Source organism: Strix aluco, chromosome 3, assembly GCF_031877795.1.
Source record: "Strix aluco isolate bStrAlu1 chromosome 3, bStrAlu1.hap1, whole genome shotgun sequence".
In the NCBI taxonomy this organism is placed as follows: Eukaryota; Metazoa; Chordata; class Aves; order Strigiformes; family Strigidae; genus Strix; species Strix aluco.
In genome coordinates this window covers 109,754,484-109,782,408 of record NC_133933.1, presented here as the reverse complement: position 1 = coordinate 109,782,408, position 27,925 = coordinate 109,754,484, and the positions used below count along the sequence as shown (strand labels likewise).

General features: G+C 38.1%; 1 protein-coding gene across 8 annotated transcripts in view; it reads left to right on the top strand.

Moving 5' to 3' along the window:
* The window catches only part of ARHGEF10 (Rho guanine nucleotide exchange factor 10), a 116,850-nt gene that overhangs the window by 52,753 nt on the left and 36,172 nt on the right, over positions 1 to 27,925 (top strand). For 6 of the 8 annotated variants that reach the window (XM_074819942.1, XM_074819935.1, XM_074819938.1 and 3 more), the window contains 8 exons: positions 1,394 to 1,486; positions 2,973 to 3,143; positions 4,964 to 5,109; positions 7,898 to 8,073; positions 23,447 to 23,562; positions 25,228 to 25,355; positions 25,838 to 25,938; positions 27,193 to 27,314. In XM_074819942.1, coding sequence (XP_074676043.1) covers positions 1,394 to 1,486; positions 2,973 to 3,143; positions 4,964 to 5,109; positions 7,898 to 8,073; positions 23,447 to 23,562; positions 25,228 to 25,355; positions 25,838 to 25,938; positions 27,193 to 27,314 — 1,053 coding nt within the window. The remainder of the gene's footprint in view (positions 1 to 1,393; positions 1,487 to 2,972; positions 3,144 to 4,963; positions 5,110 to 7,897; positions 8,074 to 23,446; positions 23,563 to 25,227; positions 25,356 to 25,837; positions 25,939 to 27,192; positions 27,315 to 27,925) is intronic. The other 2 variants (XM_074819943.1, XM_074819940.1) reach the window with 1 other exon arrangement.

Below are 27,925 nucleotides of genomic sequence, written 5' to 3'. Positions count from 1 at the left end.
GCAAGCTAATTAGTGATGCTCTTAAGTTGCCTAGAGTGGGGTGGCAGGGGGGAATGATTCCTAATTTGTCTTCAGATCTTAAAATTAACTAACAATTTTTTGGAGTATGGCCAGCACTACACAGGATTATACTCTGGAAGCCTTAGGCACCATGAAGATCAGACTTTCTAGTGAGCGTGTAGTCACTTCATACCTCTGAGACTGTTAAAAGCCTGTTGTTCCAACAGAGGCATAACTTAAACCTCTCATCACTGCTTGTCAGTGCTGGCACTGGTGCTGCTCAACTCTGAGGCCAGAATATATTTCTGTACCTTTCTTTTTTTGTTTGCCCACCAACAACAAAGACCAGAATCTTCACTATTGCTGTTTGGCAATAAAAATGTTTGTGGAGAGAAGTATGGAAACAAACTGTTGTGAAGCTGATAGTTGTAGAACTAAATATTAATTTAAGCACAAGACCAGATTAATATTGTTTAGGTTTTCTTTTTTTTTTTTAATATTGAGTATTTCCTCTGCTCTCCTTATTTTGGGTCAGCTGTGATTCTGACCAAAATATTTCCCGATGTTGAAATGTCTTATACAAACAGGACTTTTCTGCACATGCAGATGAAATTTGTCTGGTTTTATCTGCTAGTCCTGATAACCAAAATAATGGATTATTATGTTTTTCTTTCCAAACATAAATCAATGTTTTTTTCCTTAGTTTCTTCTAATAAAGAAAATAAAAATCTTTTTGTTTGCATAGCACTGAGATTATGATGTTTCCTTAGATTTCATCTTTAAATCTCAAATGTGTTTTTTAGTCTCTTAGCCTCAAGAAACAGAGCAGCAATAGTAAATTATGGACTATAAATCAACAGATCACTTACATTTTTCAAATTTAAGACCTTGAACACGTACATTCCCTTTGTTGTGCTTGAAGTTAAGCAGACATTTCAGTGCACTGCTTATGTAGAAAGCATGAATGTGCTGGCTGTATCAATACATACATAGGTGCTGCATTGCTGGTGTGGCTTTTCCCAGCTGTATTTATTTAAGGAGGAGATTACAGTTCAGTGACATGCCATCATTTTAATAGTGATTATTTTTTTTAAAGATTTAATATTTTAAATGAAATCTTTATAGTAAATGGAATCTTGTGCTGGTTTCGACTGGCATAGAGTTAATTTCCTTCATAGGGAGCTAGTATGAGGCCATGTTTTGGAGGAGTGAGCGAGCAGCTGCGTGGTGCTTAGTTGCCTGCTGGGGTTAAACCACAACAAATCTTTACAGTACCACTGTTATAGTTAATGTAAATGATGTAGAAGAATTTTTAGGAAAGGTTTTCCTTCCATTCTGTAACTGATGGAAATATGCTCATGGTAGTAAATAGTGTGGCTTTCTTGCCTTGCAGCAGTGCCAGGAGTCAAGCCCTGATCGAATTACACTGTATGGTTTAATGATGAAACCTATCCAGCGCTTTCCACAGTTCATTCTACTATTGCAGGTAAATAATGTTTACCAAAGGGATGCTCTTGTCACATTCTGACGTGGTTTGCTTGCGGGATTGCGTGGTAGGTGTCTTCTGTTGCAGGAGCACACTGCAGTGAAAGTGACCAATGGATCATGGGAAAATAACAAAGAAAAAATTTCAGTGCATCATAACATGCTGATCCTGTAGTCTGATTTCAGGGGTAGGCAGTAAATACACTGCAGAAAATCTTAGTAGACTAGATGTACTCTAGATTACTTCCCAGGTTAGATTTAGCTTGTCAGTTTGCAGGAAAGCTGTAGTTCAAGGGTGCTACTTTTTCATATCAGTTTGTTAGCTAATTAACACTTCAAAACACCACTAGGAACTTTGTGGCATTACTTTCCATTTAAGAAAAATACATGAGGATGTAATTCATGCCTTTGATAGTTCAGAATATATGTGGGATGTAGAACAAAAACACTCTCTCTCCCTGACTAGTAGGCTCACAGGACCTACTGGAGTGTGTTGCAGTTTCCTTCTGACTTGCAGCATCTTTTTTTTTCCTTCCCGTGGAAACTGGGGATTTGACAAGGAGACTTTGGGTCTCATCTGAACAGGCACTTGAGCTGCAGGAAGAACACAGTTCCCCAGTGTAGACCAGCTCCAGACCAATTTACACTGTTTGTAACTCCTTCCAGACCATGACAACTCTATCCCAGTGAGTGTTACAAATTAGCTGTGTGTTGCGGGTGCCACAGAGAAGGACAGGCTTTGGGATGCAGATCCGGGTATTACTGTGGGAGAAGGAGGAGAGGTAGTTTTGGGGGTAGCATGTGGGTAGGAAGCCACAGTGAGAATTTTTGAGGTAGCAGAAGAGATGGAGTTTATTGTGGCAGGAAGTCGTAGTGAATATGTAGGGATTTTGAAGTGCTGTGGGAAAGGAGAAAAAATATAGTTCAAATTATTCCTACTGTATGCCCACAAAAGGGAAGGACTTTGAGAAGCTGTTGTCACCTCCACAAAGTAAGTAATGTCTCCTGCTTTGGGATGAGCATGCTGTCAGTGTTTTGTTGAGGAATAATAACAGTAATAAATAACAGTAATAAATAATACAATATTATTATGACAGTAAATATCAGAAAAGTTTAATTTAAAATCATTGTTTACAAACACCTACATATACTATAATATTGATTTTCAAATTGTGTTTAATATTATGTGCATCTTTTTTATATTTATATTTACATTTGCAGTTTTTACATTTATTTTCAAATTCTTTCTCTGTAATTTTGTCCTATAAATAAGCTGTATGTGACCCCATTCACTATCTTTTTAACAACTATTATGATATTTGGAAAAGTAAGCAATGTGCTGTCTGAATATTTGCTGGGTGTTCATTGGTCTTATTCTTTAGTAGTACTCATGTGAAGAATGTAGTGGTAACTTTACATCCTGTAATCTTTTGAACGTGACTTTGAAATTAAACCTGATTTTTGTTTTGTTTATCATTTCCCCTCAGGATATGTTGAAGAACACTAATAAAGGACATCCCGACAGATTACCTCTACAGATGGCTCTTACAGAACTTGAAACACTGGCAGAGAAGTTAAATGAAAGGAAAAGGGATGCAGATCAGCGCTGTGAAATAAAACAAATAGCTAAAGCCATGAAGGAACGTTACCTGAACAAGGTTAGGAAAGTAGGAATGTATGATGGAAGAGTTAGTTTCTGGGCCTTGAGCAATCCCTAAAATGGACATCAAAGAGATGCCTACATTTTTTTCTGTAGAGCTCAACAACATGGGGTCATTCTAGTGTTAGGTGTGAGATGTGACCTACCTCCAGAACTGAACAGGCTTGCTGGTTAAACCACTGTGCGCTGGAGTAGGTAACATGCTGAAGTAGCAGCAGTATTGGTGTTCTGTGGCAATGTAGGAAATAATGCCTATATAGTAAAGTCTCATGCACATTTTCTGCACAGGAAAATAGAACTTTTAATTTATCCTAGAATGGAGGAATTACTGCTGTATAAAGGAAGGAACCAGTTCCTTATACTGCAGTGCTTCCAACTATGGAGCAGTTCAAGATGTGCTATTGAATGTGTCCTACATCTTCCTTGTTTTAAGGAACATCCCAGTGTATTTCATTCATGTGTTCAGATCACCCAATAGAAATGTCTTTAAAGAACTGTAGAAGACATTCAGTAAGAAGGAAGGACAATTTTCTTCATTTGAGTTTGTTAGCAGGTCTGTGTACTGTGGATACATGTATGCTTTTCTTATTCGCATCATGAATGGTTCCTCCTTTCCCATGAGATGGGGCATAAATGCTTCAATTAATTGCTTTTGTGAAGTTACAGATGATTAGACTCATTCTGGGATGGAGTAATGGGGACCAGCTGCAGGAGTGCCAGGAGTGGGGGTTTTTTGTGATGCGTAAAAGCATAGTTCTTAGGATACTAGTAGTCAAGTAGAACACACTTGTTTTAATCTTTTTATCAGAAATGGGATACTGAATTTATTGTCATAGTGGAACAGTATTTTCATTCTAAGTGCATTAGAAGATGGATTCAGACATTTTACTTTCTTTTACAGTTCTCATATTCCTGCTTCTTGAAGCAGCTACTGATCAGCTACAAATAGTTGAAGGAGTTCAAGGCACAGAATGTGCTTTTTAAGAGGTGGTCCGGGTTTCCTTTCATCAGTCAATAACAACTGTAAAACCTTGTATGATATGCACTGGGAGGATGAGTTGATACATACATCGATAATCACTCCAAATCGCATAGGGCTCTGTGTGCTTTCTGGGTTAATATTTGCATATACAGTTTTGGAACAATGCCAGGCAGGGTGAAACAGGTGTTGAAGGATGTGGGTGGGTAGGAAATAAGTGAGTTATGAACCATTTTGTTCTCTTGGCCACTACAGAGGTGTGTTTGACCTGTGAGGGATTGGTTGACTCTTGCACACAGTGCTGATCCTTAGTCCTTGAAGGCAAATGGCAGCTTACATGCCATGCATCTCTTGTACATGTCATCTTCTCTGCAGCCTGTGGCCACCTGCCAGCTGTGCTCCTTGGCCCTGGTGGGCAGAGCCGGCAGGAGCACTCTTCCTCCTCCCACCCTGACCTTCCCCTTTGGAGTAGCTGGAACCATGTGTAGTGCTTAACTGGGCTCTGAACAAAGGGGTAAGGGAAGGAAACCACAGAAATTGTGGAAGCTTATCAGGTTTTTTGCTGGGGGACCTTTACCAGCGTGGAAGATTTTCAGAGCAATTACATTCAATATTAGGACTGAAAACCCCTGCAGGCCATATTGGTGGCAGCAGAAGTTACTGCTTCTCTAAATGAAAATCAAGTTAGTAAAGAGGCTTAATTCACTTGGCAAATCCACGTGTGAACACTTGTACTAGGATGCCAAGTGATAACGCATTGTAATTTTCTTTTTATTTTTTGCACCAGATGTTAGATGTACCATGTATAATATACAGTGTTGATTGTTTTCAAAATCTAGCTACTCAGCAGTGGAAACAGATACCTCATACGGACTGATGATATGGTTGAGACTGTTTACAATGACAAAGGAGAAATTATCAAAACCAAAGAACGGCGACTTTTCATGTTAAATGATGTGCTGATGTGTGCAACAGTAAATATTCGGTAAGATTTGACTCTTTTTTTTAAATGATCATTCAAGCTTCAGCTGGAAAAAATTACACTGAATTTTTTTTTTTTTTTTACTATGGCTAATGATTTCTAGGAGTAGTCATAATAAATGGATAACTAGCTTTTTTACAGTCCTCTAAATTGCCTGATGATGTTTGGAAGTTCTAGAGTAAATTTGTAAGACAATTATAACAGTTGGAGATTACAGATAGACTTTCTTTGTAGTGTCTAATTATTGCTGTGTATTAATGTTTAGTGGAGCACAGGCATGCCAAGGTAGGATTTTTTCTTTTCTTTTTTAAATTCATACTGTCATACACGCACAAATCTAACTGGACACAATTTGCAAATTTAAAAAAAAACAAACCACAAAATTAATGCATGTAGCCAGAACAAACCTGGAACTCACTGAAAAAACTCCAGCTGGGGAAGGGTTTTCATCTCTCAGACCAAACATTGAAGGTTTAAAGCTAAGGTGCTTTGAGGAAAGCATTTTTTTATAGTACCTTCTGTGTTTTAGTTGGCTGTAATTATTACTGTTACTATACCTCTTTGTGTGCCAAGATCACACATTTAAATGCTGCTTGTATCATAAATTCTTTTATGTGATGGTACAGTCTGACAAAAAAAATGCAGACCATTAAAATCTGCCAAGAACAGCTTTTCTTAAGCATAATATGAGTTGATAGTTTATTACTGAAGTATGAATACAGTACATATTTTTGTAGTTGTGTGAATGCTTGGTCTCATGTTAGTGAGTGAGAAGTGCCATGTAGGAACTGCACTTCAGAAAATGAACAAGCTTATGTCAATTATCCTGTGATTCTTTTCCTTTACAAATTCTATAGTTCCTTAGTAACACCTGGATATTTTCTCATGTTTGTTTGCAAGAAAATCACTTCTAACCATTTATATTTTATCTTCTTCCATACCATCATCTTGGATTTTCTGTATTTGTCCCTGAAGTGGAAATGTGCAATCTGTTCTTGTTTTCCATGTGAAAAGTTCATGATTATGCCAAGTCTCTGGGTACCATATTAAGTCAACAGTTCTGGTTATCACAGCACTGTTGTTTCCATGGGCATTAGCTGGTTGTGAGCAACCTCCTTTGGGATGGTAATGGGGCATGCATGTGTCATGGGGGTTTGCTAACTCTGAAAAAGTTAAATTATGGTTTTCTCTAGACGTTAAGGTTTGCTTTCCAACTGTCCACTTATTTATAGAACAGTGGGTTTTAAAAGTAGTTGAACACACTTTTAGCTTTATTCACTAGCAAAAAAAAAGGTTTGTGACTTCCTTGGGGTGTTCAGTTGTGGATGGGCCCACCTGCAAGGTGTGTGTGTGGATTTAGGATTCTTCCATGATTTCATGGGCTGCTCTTAGATTTTTTTTTTTTTTTTTTTTACTGCAGAAGGAACTACCTTTGTCATGCAGAGTGTAGTTAGGGAATAAAGGAAATAATCTGCCAGATTTCATACGACACCTATATCCAGTCCAGAAGTTTTTGTCCAAAATAAGCCTATGCTATAGAATGTACCACTTGCCTGTTTGGCTTATGCAGGATGAGCTTTATTTCTCTTCATTTTAGCTGTATAGAAGTTAGGCATCTAAGATTTTGTTATAGCAGTGGTTTTCAAGGTGCATGCCTGCAGATTTACTCTGGAGCTGTAGACCTTTTCAGAAGCTTTACAGAGTACATGACCTTTGGGAGGTCCTTCTTCACATGTAGTCTAGATGATCCACTCAAACTGGAGACCTAACTTTTAAGAAGCAGCAGTTGGATGGGGTGGATGCTATCCCTAGTGACTGAACAGCTGTATCCTGCCTAGTCTTGTTTTCTGAACTAGACCAAGAGTCTATAAATATTTACTTAAGCTGTGGCACTTGTGGTTTTTGTTTGTACTTGACTCTTCATTGAAACAAAAATATGACTGTGTTGCAAATAGGTAGCTGACTAGTTGAACATCAGCATTTAGGTACTGTTCTCAATAAATGCATTTTGCCGATTTCTCCCAAACATTTAACGTCTCTATTTCAGTCATGCTTTCTGTGAAGTAAACCTTTTTTGTTCACTTTAGCATCTCTTTTGTCCTTGATAATAAATATTTGTTATATGTGCTTGAATGTGGATAAGGGAATAAAAGAAACAAAGGAAAAGGAGTATTAATGCCATTTCTGTTCCAAGTGAGCTTCCTCAGTGTGCTTTTTCCTCTGAAATGCCTGTTGTGATACACGCTTCCTTTAGCAGCAGCTTACATGGGATTACTTTCAGAAGTCACAGCAGTTACAAAAGTGTGCTGTAAAGAACATCCTGGGCTGTGGGGCTCGGCAGAAATGTTAGCTTGTCAGCCCTTGGGAGGTTACATTGCCCTTCCTTCTGCCGGTAGTGGTTCTAGGGTCCCATCATCCACACTTCCCTAAACGTAGCAATTACTTTTGAGCACTGTTTCAAAAGAATTAGGAAAATATGGAGCCAAAGTATCATCCTAAGCACTTGTATTAGGATGTCAAAATACACGTTGATCTTAAAAGATAGTCATTTATGTTATATGACTGTTGTTGGCAGTTCTATGCTGTTTGTAAACAAGATTATCTGCACCTGCATAGCTGCTCTTTGCACTTCAGGAAAGGTCAGTCACAAAAGTCAGCCTGATGCATGTATTTGTTTCTAGTTGTGCATGGTACTCAGACTGATAAACAGCAGACTTTAGAAGCTAAAATAATTAATAGAATGCCATGAAACACAGTTGCTTGTCACACCAATAATTTGTGTATCTTCCAGCTCTTCCTATGAAAGCAGTGGCACCGTGACAACTGGCCAGAGGTATTTATTGAAGTGGAGTGTACCACTGGGCCAAGTGGAAGTCATAGAGTATGGCAGTGGTGAGGGCCAAGGAGAGAACTCCAGGTTTCCACCCCAGCACTCTGCCGAAAATGTCGTCATTAACTGTAAGCCAAGTAAGTGACAGAAGTTACTGACTTTTACAGACTTTTTTGTGAAAATCCATATTTGAATTTCAATGAGCTACTGAAGACAAAGGAAAGCATTTCGTGCATGAAAACTTCTGTAACATGAACAGTAACACAGCAACCTTTTCCTTTGGAAACTGAGAATCTTAGTGATAGCCAGTCTCCTGCCTTGCAACATGAATTACTTGCATTTGTTCTAGTTTAAAGTTTCACGCATGAATGCATAAAGAGTTTTAAAGCATGAATGTGTGTGGGCATGCAAAAAGGTTGTTTTGGTGTGGTGTGCCAGTGGTCCCATGGTAGCTGCTTGTACGTATGTTCTTTATCCCATAGGTAAAGCAAGGAAGTTTCAATAAAAATGACTGGCCACCCTATTGCTCTGGAATAAGAGTGGACACAAGTGGTTACTGCAGGGTAGAAGTTACTTCTCTCAGGCCCATAGTATCCCACTCTTCAAAGATAGTAACAAGTGCTTCAGAAAAAAAATGTCAATTTTAATTTTAATGAATGTTTTTGAAACAATATGCCAATATGTAATTTCCTCCTAGCCTCTCTCCAAAAATAACTTTAGGCTCTGAAGTTTGCAAGTTCTTTCTGTGCTTGTTAATCCCTCCTACAAACCTGCCAATTACCCTCAAGAGACGTATGAATTTCAAGACTTTATTTGGTAGTTAACCTTTCGTATATAATGAGTTATTTTTATATCCTGTAATTTTGCCTAAATATTGTATTTTTAAGTGCATTTAATATATCTAGATTGTGATCCCTGTTAATGGACTATAATTTACATGGATTTCAATGCTAGCTCTGGGCACTATTTCACACTACACTTATTTAATATTGCACCCTTGGCCTCATGAATTTTCCCCCAGTTGTGCTGTAAGGAGGCATAAATGTTACACTTCAGAATGATCTGAGGTGCAGCTGCAGCATTTAATACCCTTCATATTTTCTACGATGGTTATTGTCAGGTCATCTTGCTCCTCCCTTTGTAAATAGCCACAGAAAATTTGTATAGGTACTTATGTCTCAATTTCAAAGATGACTCCATTCTTGTAACTCCTTTTAAGCATTAATGGACTACTTAGACAACGAGATTAAAGCTCTTTTGTTTTACCAGCTGCTGCATGCATGACCCTAGGCGAGTGTATATAAGGGAGCGTATTACTTAGAACTGGGGGTCCCTCTTGTAGGTGAGTGTGGGAGGGGCAGCTTGTTGAATATTCCTACTGAGACTTTGTGCTGCAGCTTCACAGCTGATTAGACCAAATCCTTGCCTGTCAGCAAGATCAGGTGGGGAAGTAGAGCATGAGGGGAGAAAGAAAAACTCTCGCCCAGACAGTCCTGTAGAACCTATTTAAACCTCATGTCTCTGAGGTTTCTTAGCTTCGTGATGTTTGGTGACAATATCACCAAAAAATGAAATCGCTTCGTACATCATTTGTAGTCTCAACCTTCAGGTTAAATGGTACTCAGTAGGTTGAGGATGAGCTGAACTAATTGTTCTCTTGGTAAGCTCTGATCATTGTATTCAGTCTTCTCCTAATAAAAGGTGTCAGATAATAAGAATTAAAGAAGATATGAAGGATATGGGTCATACAAATGAATAAGTCTTCCCTCAGCTTTAATCAAACATTTCTGCCTAAGGATTCAACTAAACTGAATATAATCAATCATGAAAGAGGAAGAGCATAGCCTTGCTATTTGCATGTACTGCTGTGTCTGTGCTAGCTGCTACTCTGAATGCAGACTTGTCCAAATTGGCCTGTATAGACAAGTTTGAATACACACCTAACTGTATTAGTTATTATGTAGAGTTGCCCCCTTAGTTCCAGTCTTGGCTGCTAAAGATTACAGAAGCTTAGAAAGTACAACCTTCTTGCAGAGGGAAAGGACTGGTAAGACTTTGGGTAATGGTTCACTTGTTGCTTGTTGCACCCACCAAGATGCTGCACTTTATAGTTGATGATGACACAACCTTTATCATGGTAGTATCTCATAATTGGTGAGCCTACTGGGTATTTACCACAAATTGCAAACCCTACCAGCAAAATACTGTCATTCTTTGCCTGAAACTGTATGACTTTGCAGTCGTCATAAAGTTATGTTATGTTTCCCTCTGTTTTCAAAGTATACCTAGGAACTGCTGTGGTGAAATCCCAGTGGCCTCATAGTATATGGTTTTAATAACATCTAATGATCAAGAACAATTTGGGATGCTGCAGGAAAAATCCTGCTTCAGTGAGGTAGAACTGTGTCTCAGACCTTATTTTCAACTCTCATTTCCTGTTTGTGGGAACCGGAGAGATACAGAATAATGAGGATTCTGTGTGAAAGTAGTAGGAGGGTTCACCACTTCCATTTCTGAAGGGCTAAGAAAAGTAGGTTTGTATCTGCAGCGCTCCAGTTTAAGTAATTGACCCCTGTATTAGGTATTAGATCAGTATTCTCATGTTACTGCTGTGATTAACAAGGATTCTTGATGGATTCTGGTTGTGTCCTTGTGAGGATTACTGGTTATTAGTTACATTTCTCTTATGATGGCACTTTTTTCCTCCACCAAAATCTTTTTTTATGAGGAGGCAACTGTCATAAGCATATCTTACTATTTATTATTGCCTAAATGCAGTTGGTGCTTTCAGCTTTCTATGATGCTGCAAGAAAGGATAGTATAGTTTAAAGATACAAACTTTACTGTGGGTGCTACAGAGAAATTAATAGCTCAATTTGAATTCATCTCATACAAACTGTAATATGCAACTGCTGAAAGGTTGAAATTTTTATGAGTATGTATAAATCAAGGACATGCTTTAGTACTGTTCTAAGGTGGAAAGCAAGGGCTGCATGAACTTGTTTTTCACTTGGCAAAATCATCAATTTGCAGTTTTCTACCCAGTTCTGCTTTGCATACCAGTCTTTTGTCTCTGAATTTTAGAGGAGAACATATTTAGTGTTTGTTAAGTTCATGTCTTTTTTTTAAGCCCTTTGTCTTTTGGCAGGAGAAACTATGTCGTCTGCGGGTGTGGGGGAGAAAGCAGGAAAATTTTCCTAGAGCATGTTCTGTTACGCTGCTCCTGTCCTTGATGTGCTTTTACCTTATTCCTGTTGTTCTCCCCCAGCACCAGAAGTAGACTATGAGTTCTTTTAGTTATGAACATGGAGAAGGATTGAAGTTTCAGCTGTTTGGCAGAGTCCTCTATTTGTATAGTTCTAATATTGTTTCCTAGTGGAGTGCAATTATCATTACAGGAAGCAAACACAGGTTATATTTAAAGCAGAAAACATTTCACATTCTCAGTCTTCAGAAGAAATTAGCATGTTTATCAGATCACATTTCTCTTAGCAAATTAGGCAAAGTCCTGTTTCATGTATTGGAGCTAGTCTTGCTTGGAAGTCTGTGAGCATGAGTCTCTGGCACCCCAACTGGACGGTTTCTGTAGAACCATTTGCAGAAAGATGCAAGATAAAGTTTTTTCCCTAGTAAATCCATGTACTGTTTCTGGTAGGCTATTGCTGTTCTCTCCTTTCCAATTAGTCCATGTGCAGAAGCACAGACACATTCATAGTACTGAAAAGGTGAATTAATATAGGAAAAGAGGAGTATTTTCAGCATGAACTGGAAGCTGTATATTTTTGGTTTTGATTTACTTGTGCTGGAAGAATTGTGTGTTGTAATGGAGTTCAGTAAGAGGCATTTGAAGCGTGTTTTAGGGGGTTATGGGAGCATTTGACTTGATTCTATGGTAAGATATGAAAACTACTATAATGGTAGGTGAGGTTGCTAAGTGGAAGGCCCTTTAGTAGGGCCTGTTGCAATAGGACAAGGGGGTCATGGTTTTAAACTAAAAGAGGGTAGATTCAGACTAAATATACAGAATAGATTTTTTTACAAGGAGGGTGGTGAAACGCTGGAACAGGTTACCCAGAGATGTGGTAGATGCCTCATCCCTGGAAACATTCAAGGTCATGTTGGATGGGTCTCAGAGCAACCTCATCTAGTTGAAGATGTCCCTGCTCATTGCAGGGGGGGTTGAACTAGATGATCCTTAAGGTCTCTTCCACCCCAAACCGTTCTATAAAACAACTGTGATTCAAGACCTGAAAAGAACTCAGCAAAAGTATTATGTAATATAGGGATGACCCTAGTTTATAAATGATTGAATAAGACATTTTCCTTAATGATACATCTTTCTTATGTAATGTTAACTAGTGAATTCTGTTCTTCCACACAGTTGTGTTGATACATGCATTGATTTCAAGTCCTCTGTCTCTCTGAACTACTGAAAGTAATGGAATCAGTGTTCACATCTGGGATATTGGTTCGGTTTTGTTTGAAAGAGTAATCAGTGACTATTCAAGTACTAGGTTATTGCTAACTATTTTTTTGATTAATTTTCTGTCTTTATTTATTATTTTAGATGCTCATCTTTTAAATATGCCTTCCAAAAATGTAAAAAGTATAGTCAAAGGCAAATTTTTAACTTCTTATCACATGTACTGTATTCCCCTTTAGAGGAATCAGAAGTTGACCTTCACTCGCAAGTCATCCATCTATCCATAAAATCACTGAAAATACATGTATTTCACTGCCCTTTAAATGGGAAAGTCAAATATACTGACCTGAGTTTCAGTTTCTCGGACTCCTGGCACATGTTGTTGTGAGTTTGCAGCACTTTATGCAAACTGTTGATGGGTCATGAAATGCAGTTTCTGTACCGAGACAAATGCCTGTTTCATGCCGCAGTGACAGCAGCCACCCTGAGTTGTCTGTTCTCTGGTTCCCAAGAACAAAAAGGGTTGAGCTGTAGAAGTTTTTCACAGTGATTTTGTTTAAGACCAGCAGACTACAGATACTCTGTAGAAGCAAACGGAGAGAGCTAAGCATCCTGCCATTTCTGGGTGGGAAACCAGCGCCTGTCAGCAGCATTCTGCTGCTGATCATGTTGCTTAGGAGCCATATACAGCATAGCATATTACTTAAGCAAAGAACCATTTAATTTGAGCCTTATGGATAAAGGATGAAAGAGAAAATGAGCAAGACCCATCTATACTATATATCATACAGGGCTGAGTGTAAGAGATAGTTAAAATGAAAAAAAACCGATTAGCACATTTATGTGTATGGCTGTGTTTTAGTGTTGTTTTTTGTTTAACAGTTTGTAACTGAGCTCAAACCTCAGCACTGCTAAACCATGGCTTCTCTCCTTTCCCGGTCAGACTTCCAGGGATACATTTGTACTTCATTTCCACTCACTTGTGGTTTTGATCTCTGTGGGTTTTGTTTATTGTCAAATGTAGTAGTGACACGATGCTGAAGTGCAGGCATGATTCTTCTCTTCAGAGTTTCCTTCTGCTTGATGCAGTCACTTCATGTAGGTCTCTGAGCGTTGCCAGGGAAACAGGTAGGAATGTTTGATGGGCTACAGTGTGCACTTGTATTTCTGTTAACGTCTCGCTCAGTGAAAGGGCAGCTCTTCTCAAAACCAGAGACCATTCTACTGTGATAACCATTAAAGCTGTTTTTTTTGCTAGTTTGTCTAATAAGGAATATAGAATTGGTGAAGGAAAAGAAAAAAGTCAGCTTTATCATCACTTTAAGGCTGGACGATCATAATACAATGTCCAGAGTAAGCAAAATTAAATATTAAGTGGCATATCAACTCTAGCATTGGTGATGAGGTTTTAAAAAGGATGATGTGGCATCAATTGCTAGTTGAACTAACTTTCATCTCTGTGAAATATGTATAGAGTAATCATGTAAATCTTTATTTTAAAACTATTGAAAATAATACTGTACGCTAAAGGAGATGTAATATGTTCATAAATGTAAACTATGACTGATATATGCAAACAAAAGACTGGAGATTTTAAATAAATCTAACTCCAAACAACCTTTTCAGCTGAGCAAACTGGGTGACATTAAATAGTTCACTTGTTAAGCGGATATATATTTCTAGCTGGTGGATTAGGCGTAGAATAAATTAGGTGTTACATGTTTGTCTCAGCCACTTAGGATGAGATTCTTCTCTTTGCCTTTTGTATTCATTATAGTGGTTACAGGACTTAACGTTCACCTCCTATAACTCTTTATCTGTGTTGCCAGGGGTCTCATCCGTGTCTTGACACAGAGTAGTAAAAGGAGTAGAAACCTAGCTATAAGCAAGTGAGTATGCAAGAGGGAGGTAAGCTCCTCACAGTACAATTTCCACATGAGTTGTTACAGATAGCCTGGTGGGAGCTCCAGTGTAAACCTGTGGCAGCTTGGCCAGTTTACGATCAGACCTGTCTTGAGATCTCTGCAGTATTTTCGTTGTTTAAATGCCTTCATGTGTACTTTCACTGCCTGTTTATGTCAGTGATTATCTTCTCGCACCCAGTTCCTCTCTCGCCCTTCATGCCCATGCAGGCATACCTCAGAGGTCCTGCGTGGCCCCTCTCCCTCCTTAGGAAGGCAGGTGCTTCCAGGTCCATGCTGCCCTCAGCCTTCCCCTTTGGGACCTGTGAGAGGAAAGGGCTATAGCACCTCTTTTCTTTCATTCTGAAGTCTCTTCCAGGATTTTCCTTCCTTGTGCAAACAGAGCCAGAAACTGGAGTTCCTCTGATCCGTCCCTGCAGTCAGTACATAGTCCAGGAAGACATCTGACTGTTATCCGGGCTAACGTGATGCTGAGGAGCCAGACTGTGGGGTCCGCACTTGTCAGCGTATCGGGGCTCCGGTGTTCCTCCCTCCTGTTCCTTACTGCTTTTGCTTCCTTCCTCATCTTTGGCTCAGCACAGCTGCTTCTGTCAGGAAAAATATTTATGGCATTTTTATCTCTGAAATTCCCTGCACAGTCAGGATTAGCTGGAGTTTAATCCTGAAGCCATCCACTCAGTGTATGAGCTACTTCTCACCGTCTCAAGAGGCTTTGTGTTTCCTTGAAGTTCTTGCAGAATTTTACTCACAAATGGTATGACACTATGAATTTAATACCTAATTCAGTATTTGCAGTTGCAAGCTATTGATTTTATCTTTGCATTGCTCAAGCTGTGTGAATAAGCAGTTTTGTGGTTGGACTGTAGTTTTTGTGCAACCTGTTTCTTTGGTGTTCAGATCTGATAGAATGAACATATAGTAAGACATTCACATAATTACCAACTGAGAGTAAGGTATTAACAGCTGACAGGGAGGTGAAGCATGTTAAAAATACTTTGTCAGAATTGAGACTTGGGAGGTTTGTTTCTCAGTTCTGTTCTATGTGTACTGGGTGGCATGTGGTATTTGATTCTTTGTGATTAGGACTTGAAGAACTTCCCTGTCTTGCATGGCAGTGAGAACAAATACATTAAAGAGTTTTAGAGGCTCAGATTATCAGATTCAATAATTAAGCTCATAACGATTACCTTTAGGTGCTTACATGATTAAAGTATGATTAGACTGAATGATGTCATTTAATGTTTATGATAATACTCTTCATGTTGGTTGATAATGATGATAGGTCCTGACTGTATTGGTAATTAGGGTTGCTTACTCCATGTCTGAATTTAATAGTTTGTGTTCTCATAATCTCAGGGGTTTATTGCTTATCACTTAATATTATGTATGTGTTTGTGCTACTCTTTCTGCACTAGGTTACTAAACCTAATTTAGGATTATGCTGTAAAGCTACATGTGAGTAGCTGCTCAGCTTTTCATTGATGGCTGCCAACTAAGCTCTTGTTTTCTGAGATCATGACTGACTACATTTGCTTCAATTTCCAAACCTGGACACTGACACCACTCTCCTAAATATTTGTGTAGTTTGGACCTGAGAGTATGATGTAATCTCAAGTGAGCTACAGTTGAGCTACAGTGGCTCAGATTTTTCAGGAGCATGCAACTGTGGATATCATGAGTTGGACTTGGCGTGAAAGAACAAACGGGGGTAAAGCAGAAAGTCTGCTTTTCTCTTATGAACTTTAAATTGACCTATGGGCTTGTTTAGGTCTTAAACCAGGATTTTGGATTCACAAAATTATTTTACTTTACTGAAATTCCAATTGGCTATCAAAATGCTCTCATAAATGAGAAACGAGAAAACATAACCCACCCACATGCTTCTCTGAGGTGTCTATGGAAACAGGAGCAGCATGAGTGAGCAAGTGGAAAGGCACAAATAGGAGCAGGGTGGTGCTGGGGGAGCTGTCAAGGGCTTTGCTTACATAACACAATGTGCAGGAAGCTTGTAGTTCAGCATCTAAAAATAAAATCTCATCTGCTTTGTCACTGGCTTTAACACTCATACAGAATTTCCAGGCAGAAGGGATCAGAGGTACAGAGGAGCCTCCCTTGTGTATAACTGGTGCTTGGATTTGTTAAGTTCTGTGCAAGAGAAGGTTTCAGAGTAGCAGGGGGTTCTCATCACTGGCCGTTCAGTGAAAGCTAGGTGTTCTGGTGCAGAAGGTTGTGTAAAGGGCAAGGGAATACTTAACAGTGGGCATCAGTATCAACTGCTAAATGAATGACAACGTTCATAGTATTCCCAATATTCATAATCTTTTTGCCAGCTCTGTTTATCCATTGCTGAAATAGATTGCTTGTATATGAAAATGCCACATAAAGGTCTCCTTTTCTACTTACACTGAGAAAATTAGTTCCACCAGATCTCCTCAGTGAGAATGTTTTTCCTCTATTTGACAAGTTTTCTTCCCCAGAGCAGCTGTAAAGCATTTGTCCCGTGTGTTCTGTGTACCAGTGTATCTGTAGAAGCAGGATCCAGTACCAAGTATAAGGGAAGAATTTCTCAGTTGCAGTATTTGAATCTTGGCCCTTATTAATGGTTTCTGGTTTTCCTTCTTTAATTATCAAGATCTTCAGAGAACAAGAAACTATTTTACTTCAGGTATAATGTTGTCTCTCAAACAGTCTTCATTCTTGTCCTTCCTAAAGGTGGGTGGGCATCTTACACTGAGCAGTGAGATGCTGTCTGCCTATTATTAATTGATGAAAAAATCTGAAACATTTCCAGAACAATCAAAGTCACATTTAAAACAAATCAATTGAACAGTTCTGACTGCACTTAAGTAGTTTTAAATATATTACTGCTACGTCATCATAGTTTAACCTAAACACATTAACAATCTCATGAAATCTGTCCAGTTTATTATGAACTCATCAAGAATTCATCTGGTATCATGATGCTTTGCTTTCCAGAACACTGTACAAGTTTCTCCGGTTTAAATGTAGACTTAAATGTTGTGGAAGGGGCCTATGTTTTTTATTATTTGTTCTGAGTGCATAATCTATACAAGCACCACTTTGTTATGCCTTCCTCAGACACAGCAACTTTTAAAGTTACCTCCCACATATATAACTTCTCCCCCTATCTCAGGTGATTTTTATGCTCAAGATGAAGATTGGATCTTTTCCAAATCTCTTCCCTTCATAACACTTGACGTTTCAGTATGCTGCCTGGATGCACACAGATGGTTCAGTGGGAGGAAGTAATACAAATGCGCTCAGCCTCAAAGACCAGATTGCAAATGACAAGTCAAATTTGGGATCTACCAGCCTTTCAGAGAAGTCTTCAAATCTGGCATGTTCTTCAAGTGTATCAGTGATTTTGTGTTATCCCTCAATAATGCTGGAACTATAGTCAGGAACATAGCCTTTCTCAGTTTTGGTTGTGGTTTTCACATGTGAACATTCGTGAGCTTCTACTTCGTGTAACACCTACTCTGACTTCAGGGCTCTGTGTCTCTCAGAAGCAAAGTAATCTTTCTAAGGACCTTGAATTTCCATGATGAATTGGTTCTTACTTCATGTCAAATTGCTTTAGAAAAAACCATATTATATTGATGTATTGTAGTTTTGAACTATGTGGGGGAAAGGTCATTACTATAATCATACTCAATGCAGATCTTGTCAAGATTAGTTACTCCACAGTAAAAGAGATACCCAGGAGTGTATCTATTAAGAGTCTTTGACTTTAACATGATATACAATACAGAAATGTTTGCAAGAATAGTTGCAATACTGAGAGTATGTTGAATGAGGCTTTTATTTTATTTGCATGCCATTTGGTTTTATGTAACACTATTACTTGAAAAAATCCTCCTAACTGGGAACAAACAGGAATTTAGTACAGGAAGGGACCACCTGAGCCATTATATTTTCTTACCCTTGAATAGATGTTTAAATTATGGGTGACTGCATCTTTGTAGGCATTATAACACTTTATTTTTTCCCCACTAGTAGCATAAATCTGTGATAAATTAGTAACTCACAAGTGAGAATCAGAGCACACAGCAAAAGCTACTGGAAAATGACAAGTAACAAACCACCACAGTAAATAAACGTGTCCCTTAGTAATTGTTTGAGAGGAAGAATAGGGCGTGATCAGTTCAGGATTACAATAACCAATACGTTTCTTGTGCCCATGAGAATTGAAAATTTAGAATAACTAGATAGACAGTGAGCCTAAGGGAGTGGTGACTCTGCCAGCGCCCATTAAAGCAGCTGCTGCTGTGCTGGTGGTGCAGGGAAAGAGCTGCAGCTGCTGGCTGCGCTCCCTGGCAAAGCAGCCTGCTGCCAGCAGTGGGACTTCGCCCCCTCTGCCCACACCCAAGCGCTCTCACACAGGCACATCGCTTACATGTGTGTATATATATGGACGGCCTCCCAAATCCTAATTTTGCCAGAGCCAAGTTAAACTGACTTTAACCACACCCCGGGAGTTTCCTTGCAGGCTTTGAAAATGCTTGGATGTAAATGGGCTAAAATTGCTTCTGTTTGAGTTGTAAGAATTACTTCAAACCAGGCAAAACTGGTGAATTTAAAGCTGTGGTGCTGACAGTAACACTGGGAAACAGAGCAGGTAAAATAAGTGTTTAGTATTGTACTCAAATATGTCTCTGCTAAGGAGCAATTGTTATAAAAAGAGGAATTTTCCCACCCCAATTTTACCTAGCAGGAAAAATCAATCTAAACTTTAACCTCCTCTCCTCCCTCTAAAGCAAGTGGCAGTTTTGTTTTCAATCTTGAATGTATTTCATAATAATGCTGAGCAAGGAATTAGGTATTTTGCATGAATTACTGGTTGTTGGCAGTAAACTTGCCTGATGTAGGGAGGCAAGAATTCCTCTGGTAAAATTGTAGCAACAAAGGAGTTGAAAAAAATTCCTGCTAACTTACATGTGGCCAAGATTTCGCCCTTGATCTGTAGGCGGAATGCAAAAAACGTTACGTCTGAAGCCACATATGTGGTTATCGGTTACAGCACGCTGCCTTCTCTCCTGCCTGGGCACACCATCCTCTGTAACACGTAGGATGTGTAGAGCTGGGGAGAACCTTCTCTAAACTCATGGAGGGTTTTTTTCCCATTGGAAAAGTAAGTTGTTTTGGAGCTTGATAATTAGCAAGAGTGGCTTAGAAATAGGAAGGAAATGGCTTTATAATTTGTGAAACATTTCGAAGTACAAAAAGAAACAAACGACATATCTGCTTTGGAGTGAAGCCAAGAGTTTTTCAGTGCTTTCTATGGAAAAAAGAAAGAGTGAACACCCACCCCAAAATAGCAGCAATCGAATGGTCAGGAAACATGTGTGGGCTGAAGCAGCCAGTCTTTGGATATGAACTGAAGGGATGCATCTGATGAACAGGCTAGCGTGCCCCACCACCTCCTTCACCCAGGAAAAACCCTCTGTCAAACAATTCTCAGCCAGATCAACTGGTAGTCAACATTTTGTTAACCACCAAGAAGCTAATCCTATTTTAAAAGACATTGTGAGTAACCCTTACAGGACCCAGTTCAGAGATGAAGTCACTATAACTTGTAACTGGTTATCCAGACACAAACCAAGTGGTCAGTTCTCGGAGAACTCTCTTCTGATGTGTCCACCATTGTTGATCTCTGAAGCAGAGTTATTTTTTTGTGTTCCAGTTTGTGCCCACTAAGGACCTCTATGAAAGAATTATACTAGCCATGGCTATTGATCCTAGGCCTTGATTGACTATTAAAATTTGTTCTTAATCTGGCCTTTTCTAGAACATCAGGGGATGGAAACAGGATCTCTTTAATTATTTATTGATTTGCTTTTTGGCTTCCTTTCCTGTGCTAAGAATGTGGTCTTTAATGAACGAGCCTAAAATGACTTCCATTTGGTTTTTCTATGTGACAGAATTTCAGATGTCAGGTTAGTTTATTTGCTTTGACACTTTCATTTGCCCTGTTGAGAAAAAAAGGGGAAGGGGGGGAAGTGATAGAGTGACTTGGTGGGTACCTGGCATTTAGCCAAGGTCAAACCACCACACCTTTTTATCTTAACTTATTAAAAGCTTATAAAATATGCATGGTGAAGACAAAATAGACTCAGGTGACAATTAATGAATGAAATTCAAGATTTATGCCTTATTCCCAAGGCTCGAACAATGATTTTTGTAAGAGCTTTTGAAGCTCCAGAAAGAGGACTGTAGAGGACAGCTCTTCTCAGGCACAGTGAATGTATATACTGCACAGGGCAAGTCCATCTGTCTAAGTAGTTAAAGCTTTCTTTATGGCCTCAGTTGAAGACCATGGCATAAAGTCCTGTAGCATCTAAGAGTTGCCTGAATGCTTGCTGATTTATATTGCAGGTTAGTGTTCATTCTCCAACCTGCTTTCAATAATAAAATGAAATCTCTGGTAAGTCTGTCTTTATGAAGCTGTAAAGAGTGGTCCTAGCTTTTAAAACTTAAAAATAATTTAATTCACTTGAGTGAAAATATCCATCTATACAAGGAAATCCTCACAAACTTTCAGGTTTTCACAGCCTGGCAGTTGTAAAATTTTCTCTTGGTTCAAACCCACAAGGATAAATTTCAGAAATGTTTGTAGTAAGTTTTTCAGTGGAACAGTTTGTTTTGTTTGGTAGTGGAGATTAAAAATGGCAGGTAAGTGAAGGGACTTCTGCCAAAAACTCAACTAAACCACCCATTACTTCTAATCAGTCTAAATTTTGTTTTGCAGAAGTTATCTGTGTTACAGAAATTTGGGGCAAGAATGATTTCATGTGTGTTCTTTACAGTGCCAAACACATTATCATGGCATTTGGTTAGATTTCACCAGACTTAACAGTAACTCACCCCTTTCTTTGCAAGTAGCCCCATCGAAATCGCCAATTCGACGTGACTAGGAACTAGCAATTCTCGTGCTTAACAAATTACAGTTGTTATAGATGTTAGTAAGAAGAGAGTGAAAATATAGCTTAATGAAAGTATGTAGTTGCAGTTACAGAGGAGTGTTTAATTTTTTTTTAAACAGATCTGCAAATACACTCTACTGACCATAATCTCAAAACTCTTCCTTTGAGGTCTGCTTTGCAGTCATTTTGTTTAATTGTGTACAATAAATGTAATGATCTTTTCTTATGGACTGATTTGTTTCTAAGGATAAGAAAAGCTGGCTTGTTCTTCTAATTAACATTCAGAACAGGCAAAGAAGGGTGGATGAAAGTTGCATCTATTCTCTGGCTGGGTAAATAGTAGTAAGTGCAGTCATTCCCCTGTTTAGTGCTCAAGGACAATACACAGAAATCCTTTCATTGATTCAATTTACCGGGAGATTTAAAGGCAAGAGAATAATATGAAATTTTATGGGAATGTGTAATATCTCAGGTTTATGTTGCATTTTCTTGCAGTGAAGTGGAGAATTCAGAGATAAAGTAACCCTTAACATTTTCCTTAAGCCTTGAAATTTTATACTCTTCAAGGTTTAAGGCAGGCTCCTAGATTAATATAGTGAATTGCATTAAAGAAAAACATCCAGTGCTGGCCTCGATTGTATGACGCCTCCAAATAGGAAAATGTCTTTAGAAATAGTTACTTTGATACATAACTGAATATACTACTGATTTAAGAAGAATTTTCTCGTGTGTGTTTATTTTTCATGTTTATTCTGGTTTATGCTTTGTGTTTGGTTTGTTGCATTTCGGTTCATATACTGGTCCCTGTAGCAGACTTGGGGGATTATGGTGCTAGCGGTGTCTCGGCTGGCAGCTGCACTGTGTCCGGCACTGATCTGCCCTGGCAGCCAGACCTGGTGGCATGGCTCGTGTCCCTGCTCCTGATCTGTCTGCAGAGCGGGTAGCCAGCATTATATTTAAATTGTGTTCTTGCCAACACAGGGTTGAAATCCTTCTGCTCCAGGGAAGCAGACTAGCTTCCAAAATTGCGGTAAGGGTGAAGGACCCATAGTTTGGATACTGCACTGTGTGAGCGAAATAATCTGCAGGGGTTTCCTGAAAAGATAATTCAGCCTAGTTCCTGTCATTTAGCCAAAGGGAAACGTACTGACTCTGTAAGAGCCAGGGTGGAACTTTTTAGGGGAGAGGGAGAGTTGTTTCCACAAAAATTAGATAGCCATCCTGCTCCTAACATCATGTCTGGGAGTCAGAGTGTATTAGCAGGGTTCTGCAGGCTTTGTGCATTTAAATAGACAGTTTATCCTACTAATCAGAATATTTATAAGAGTTAATGTTATTTTATAAACATATGTAGTTATTGATGGTTAGGGCAAAATATTACTGCTGCTGTTAAGATTTCTTGATGATCTCAATGCAGATCCTTTTTTTTTTTTATTTGACCATGATTGCAACAACATTTCAAGTGGTTTAGTGAAATTGCAGGCTTGTGTTAGTTAGGATGTGGATAGATGATCCAGAACCATCTTGCGATCAATTAAACAAATTTTGAGTTTTAAATCACCATAGTGAATGCTACAAATAAATTTTTTTGCTTTATAATGTGACTAAAAGCAACCTTCAGGAAGGATGTTTAAACTAAGGTGTAGCAGCGGGTCTGCTGCTTGGTGCTAAGCAAAACTTCCATGTCAGTAAGAGATTTTGGGGCCAGTGAAGCTTCAGAGTTTGTCACAGTTCTAGCATGTGCTTGTTAAAACTATACATAATGCTCTCCAAGATACTAGATGAACAAACTTGAATATGATTGTAACCGTAAAAGGCAATGATAAGGTGAGCTAAAAGGAAATGCCTATGGTAACACCTGTACCTGGGAAGCTAGTATGTGCTAACATACTACTACCTGTAATTTCCTGGGATACATTTCACAATTATCTGTCTGCGGGGACATTAAAAGCACCTGGAGCAGCAAAGTGAAATATCAATGATATATGTATAAATAAACCACTCTGATTTTCAGAAGTAATGAACATCCTAGCTGCACATCGGTGCATTAGTTGTTTGAAGAATTTAGAGAGAGTGTCACCAATTTTGATGAGCTTAATTTTCATAGTGTTAAGAAATAGTGATAAATGTTAAAAATTATTATCTTTGTCATGCTTTCCTCCTTCAACTGAGAATTACATCTTTTTATTTATATATAACCTTATGTTTTTATTCATTTTAGATAAGCTCTATATGGGACCAGGGCAACTGTACCATGACCTGCAGAACCTTTTACATGACTTGAATGTAGTTGGTCAAATTAGTCAATTAATAGGCAGCCTTAAAGGAAACTATCAGGTAATAAACAAAGCTGGATTTATTTTTCAAATATGTTCCTGTTCTAAAGTAGCATAATTGTGTCTCCCTAGGATCTATGCAAGACATTCTTTAGTTCTCTCTAAAGAGTGTAATAATTTTTTACCTCTGGTAATGCATTTACTGTTAACTGTTTAGCATTATAAATAGATTACAGCTGTCTTTCTAATCTTTTTTTTCATTATTATTTTTAAGCGTAGGTGGATACTACAAGTGTTTGCTTTTCTGAGTAGCTGATAAGCTTATATAGAAACAGAATTACATTTTGATCACAAGAAATTGGATTCTTGCAGTTAGACAAGGTAGTAAGAGGATGGTTGTTTGGAGGAGGCCCTTGATGCCCACCTGAGCTCATAATCCTGGCTTTCGGGGGAAGCTGTACTTAAAGCTGAGTGGAAATCACAAAAATATAAAAGGATTTTCAGAGGAATTCTGAATGTAATTTGCTTTGGCTTTTTTCACATCTCTTATTTGGCTTATATTCTGGCAAACAGATATAGTACTTTAACACCAAATTTCAGAATGAGTTTTTCACAATCTTAAGACTGAAAATTGCTTTTTTGCCTTTTGTTTTCTATGCTTTATGTATGCTTAGGCACAATTTTTAACTCCTACTTGCCACCATAGGCTGTAAATATGTATGTGTGTGTGTGTGAATATGTATATGAAAGCTGAGTTTCTCTTGGGATATCTTGCCTTCAGAGTCAAGGGCATTAAATAAAACATAACTTTTGTGAAAATATGTATTGTGAAGAACATTTATAGACACTACTTTTGTACAAAATTTCACAAGTATTTGAATGAGAATTTCAGCTTCATTATTGGGACTATGTGTAGCACAGATACCATAAGGACATTAACATATATAAAACCTTTCTGCCTGTACTGCCAGTCAGAGCCAACTACGTTTTGTAAACCTAAAATTTGGTCAATATTTCCAGGTAAAGATGTGTAAGATAATTAGAACAACTTAGTTGAGGAATAAGGTCAGTGTCTCTATTTTTTGAAAAAAAACTTCAATTTTCATAAAATTGTGACTGTGGAAAATTAGTGTACTTTTGTGTATGAATACTCATTACTATTGATGCTTTAAGTGTCACTCAGGTGCGCTTTTACTCTCTGTGACTGAACACTCAGCTTGCAGAGAGTTATTGTTTAGCATCCTACTTAAACAGATTTCAACCACGCAGACAGCTTTCATGATGGCTCTGTAAACATTTTGGTTCAAAGATATGAACAAAACTGTATTGTTGGTATGATTTGTAGACATCTTCATGACATTTTCTTTTAGAAACAGAATATGTCGGTTCTGTATAACTACTCCTTGATACGAAGTAAAAGAGTTTTGTGTACACCTGATGGAAATTCACATTTCTTAATCTGACAGATGCTTGGGAATGTCATTTGTGTGTCATCAAACTCTGAGCACTGTGAGGTTAAATAATCAGATAAAATATGTTAGCAAATTTTTTACAGATATTTTTGAAACGTGTTTATGAATATGGCTAAATTATCCATTATTAAAATGTGGACTAAATGAGGCCCTGGTGCTGGGAATTGTTTGTTATATGCAGAGATCACCTTAGTTAGCCTGTTGGAAATAGGCCAGTAGGCTGGCGTTGAATCTTAGCTTTTTTAATTTTTCAGAACTTAAACCAATCTGTAGCCCATGACTGGACCTCAGGTTTACAAAAACTGATTTTGAAAAAAGAAGATGAAATCAGAGCGGCAGATCGCTGTAGAATTCAGCTGCAACTCCCAGGAAAACAGGACAAGTCAGTAGCAATCTTGATTACAAAACTTTCTAAATGGGATTATGTATTAGGCATGGATATACCAGGGAGGATTTGGGAATCTGTAGCTCTTCCCCCCTCTTCTGTCTCTACTGTTAGCTTCTGACTTCTGCTCTCATGCCAAAATGCTGAGTACTTGCATGTTTCAGGGCATAGTTGTAGTTTTTCTCCTGTTCCTCAGCCCTGTGTTCCAGATGCAAGAAGCAAGAGATGAACTGTGGCAGTGACAGCTAATAGGGAACAGTCGCTGTTATATTCCTTCACCAAAGAGTGTGGTGTTCTCATACCATTTCATGTAAAGTGTAGGAAGGTGGGCATATGGCATATCATAGCCTGCATGCTTGTATTGGACCTGTGTCTTTAGTAGAAAACAATGACATTTCATCTTGCTCAATATTTCTAGCCTTGCCTGTATCTCATACTCAGTGCATTTAGAGTGGCTTTTTTTTTTTTTTGTCTTGCAGGTCTGGGCGGCCCACTTTCTTTACAGCTGTGTTCAATACGCTTACCCCTGCTATCAAACAGTCTTGGATCAACAATTTACAAATGGCTAAACTGGCCCTTGGTAATTCCTAGTTACTTAAATTTCCTAACAGGTTAAGGTAGCTCTCAATGTATAGTGTAATTTTTTTTATTTTTATTTTTTAGAAGATGATTTTTCTTGTGAAATCTTCTGCAGATGTTAAAATTGCCATACAGTAAATAGTAGTGATTGTGTATCACTACAAAGTAATGATGTTATAGACAGGCTGGGGGTTTCATTATGAAGGAATATAATTTCTACAGTATTTTAATTCTGTGGTAATCATTAATTATTATATCTAAATCAACAAGAATGAGATACACTACAGGACAGACAGTGAGGAAGTTATTCCATTATAAACTTATTTCTTCAGATCTTATGAAGCTTTTAAACTTAACTTCAAATTTCTCAGTTTTAGCTCAGAATAATTTTATCTAGGAAATATCCATAAAGCTGTTGGGTGCATTTGTTCAGCTTTCTGAGCATGAAATAAACTTATGGGTGTAGTTTTAATATAGTGCAATATTTTTATATGTAAAACTCAAGTTATTTGGGGGGAGGTGTGGTTTTTTTTAACATAAATCTGTAGTCTTCACTGGAGGGATCATCACAAACAAACCTGATCTAAGTGGGAACAATAAAGAATATGCTGTCCTGTGATGTTATTAGTCTCCTATGTTTGCACAGGGGGTATAGGTTTCCAAAGATACCTGGGATTTTGAATGCCTAAGTTGAGAAACTTTGAAGATATGCACTTGCTAGAAAGCAAGTTTCACCAGCCCATCCTCAAAATAAGTGCTTTCATGGTATCTCACTGAAGGCAGGCAAAATAATAAAAAAAAGAGAGAATGGATGTCTTCATCATTCCAGGAGGAGGATCCTTATGATAGGTAGTAGTTGGTAGTTATGTCACTTACACAGGCAGAGAAATGCTGCTTGCAAAACAGATTTCCTAGAGTCTGAGGAGAGGTTTGATGTGCCTCTTCCTTCTTTAATAACCTATTAACAAGATCATTAAGACAACACCCTTAACATTTTGGTAGTGTAAGGTGTTCTTTTTTGCATTATCAACATGTATGTTATCTATCATGTTGAATTTTTGCTCATAGTTTTACATGTATGTTATCTATCATGTTGAATTTTTGCTCATAGTTTTACATTGTCATTTACACATATATGGCATAAGAACAGCTTGATCAGTATTAACCAATCCTAACAGAAAATTTTCTATTCCTGTAGAGAGGTGTAAAGATTAAAGTGATTAAAGATGTTTGTTGTTTCTTCTTTCCATTACAGCAGAGGATAACCTGTTAGGTTGGTTCTGTGTAGAAGATGATGGGAATCAAATCAAAAAGGAGAAACATCCCCTCCTTGTTAGACACATGCCAGTGATGATGGCCAAACAACAGGAGTTTAAGGTGAACAGAATGTTTATACGAGATTACAGTTGCTTTTCTTGTGTGATATAACTGCTAAAGAATACAATATTGTAAATAAGTCTATTAGTTCTCTTGGGTTATTACCTTGGCGTAAGAGCAGTAGCAGTGGAAGGTCCAAGAGGGTCACAGGAATGCAAAATACAGCAATCTTTGAGGCATTAAGGAACGTAGTGTTTACTTTTATGTAGTATGACATTCACTTTCAGATGTAAATTCATCACTCAATGAAAACAAAACTGCTGGGAATTTTGAATTAGTCTTTAGGTTTCTAAGTGTGTGTTTGAGGCTCCAAAGTAACCTGCAGCTTACAAGGTGCAGGAATCTGATCTCCATGATAGCTGTCCTGTACCTGTGTAACCTGTACCTGTGTTGAATCCTCCTCAAATTTCTGGTTTTCATTAGTGCATAGAGAGTTTTAAAATAATTTTAAAAATTCAGTTTTATGGAGTCTTATATAAATATATGTAGTTCTGTTCTGAACAATGATACAGAAATCATCTTAATGGTTCATGTCCTAAAATAATGTGTCAGTTGGAAGTCATATTGACCACTGACTTCAGTGATGAAAGTACATACAGCATGTCCAGCCC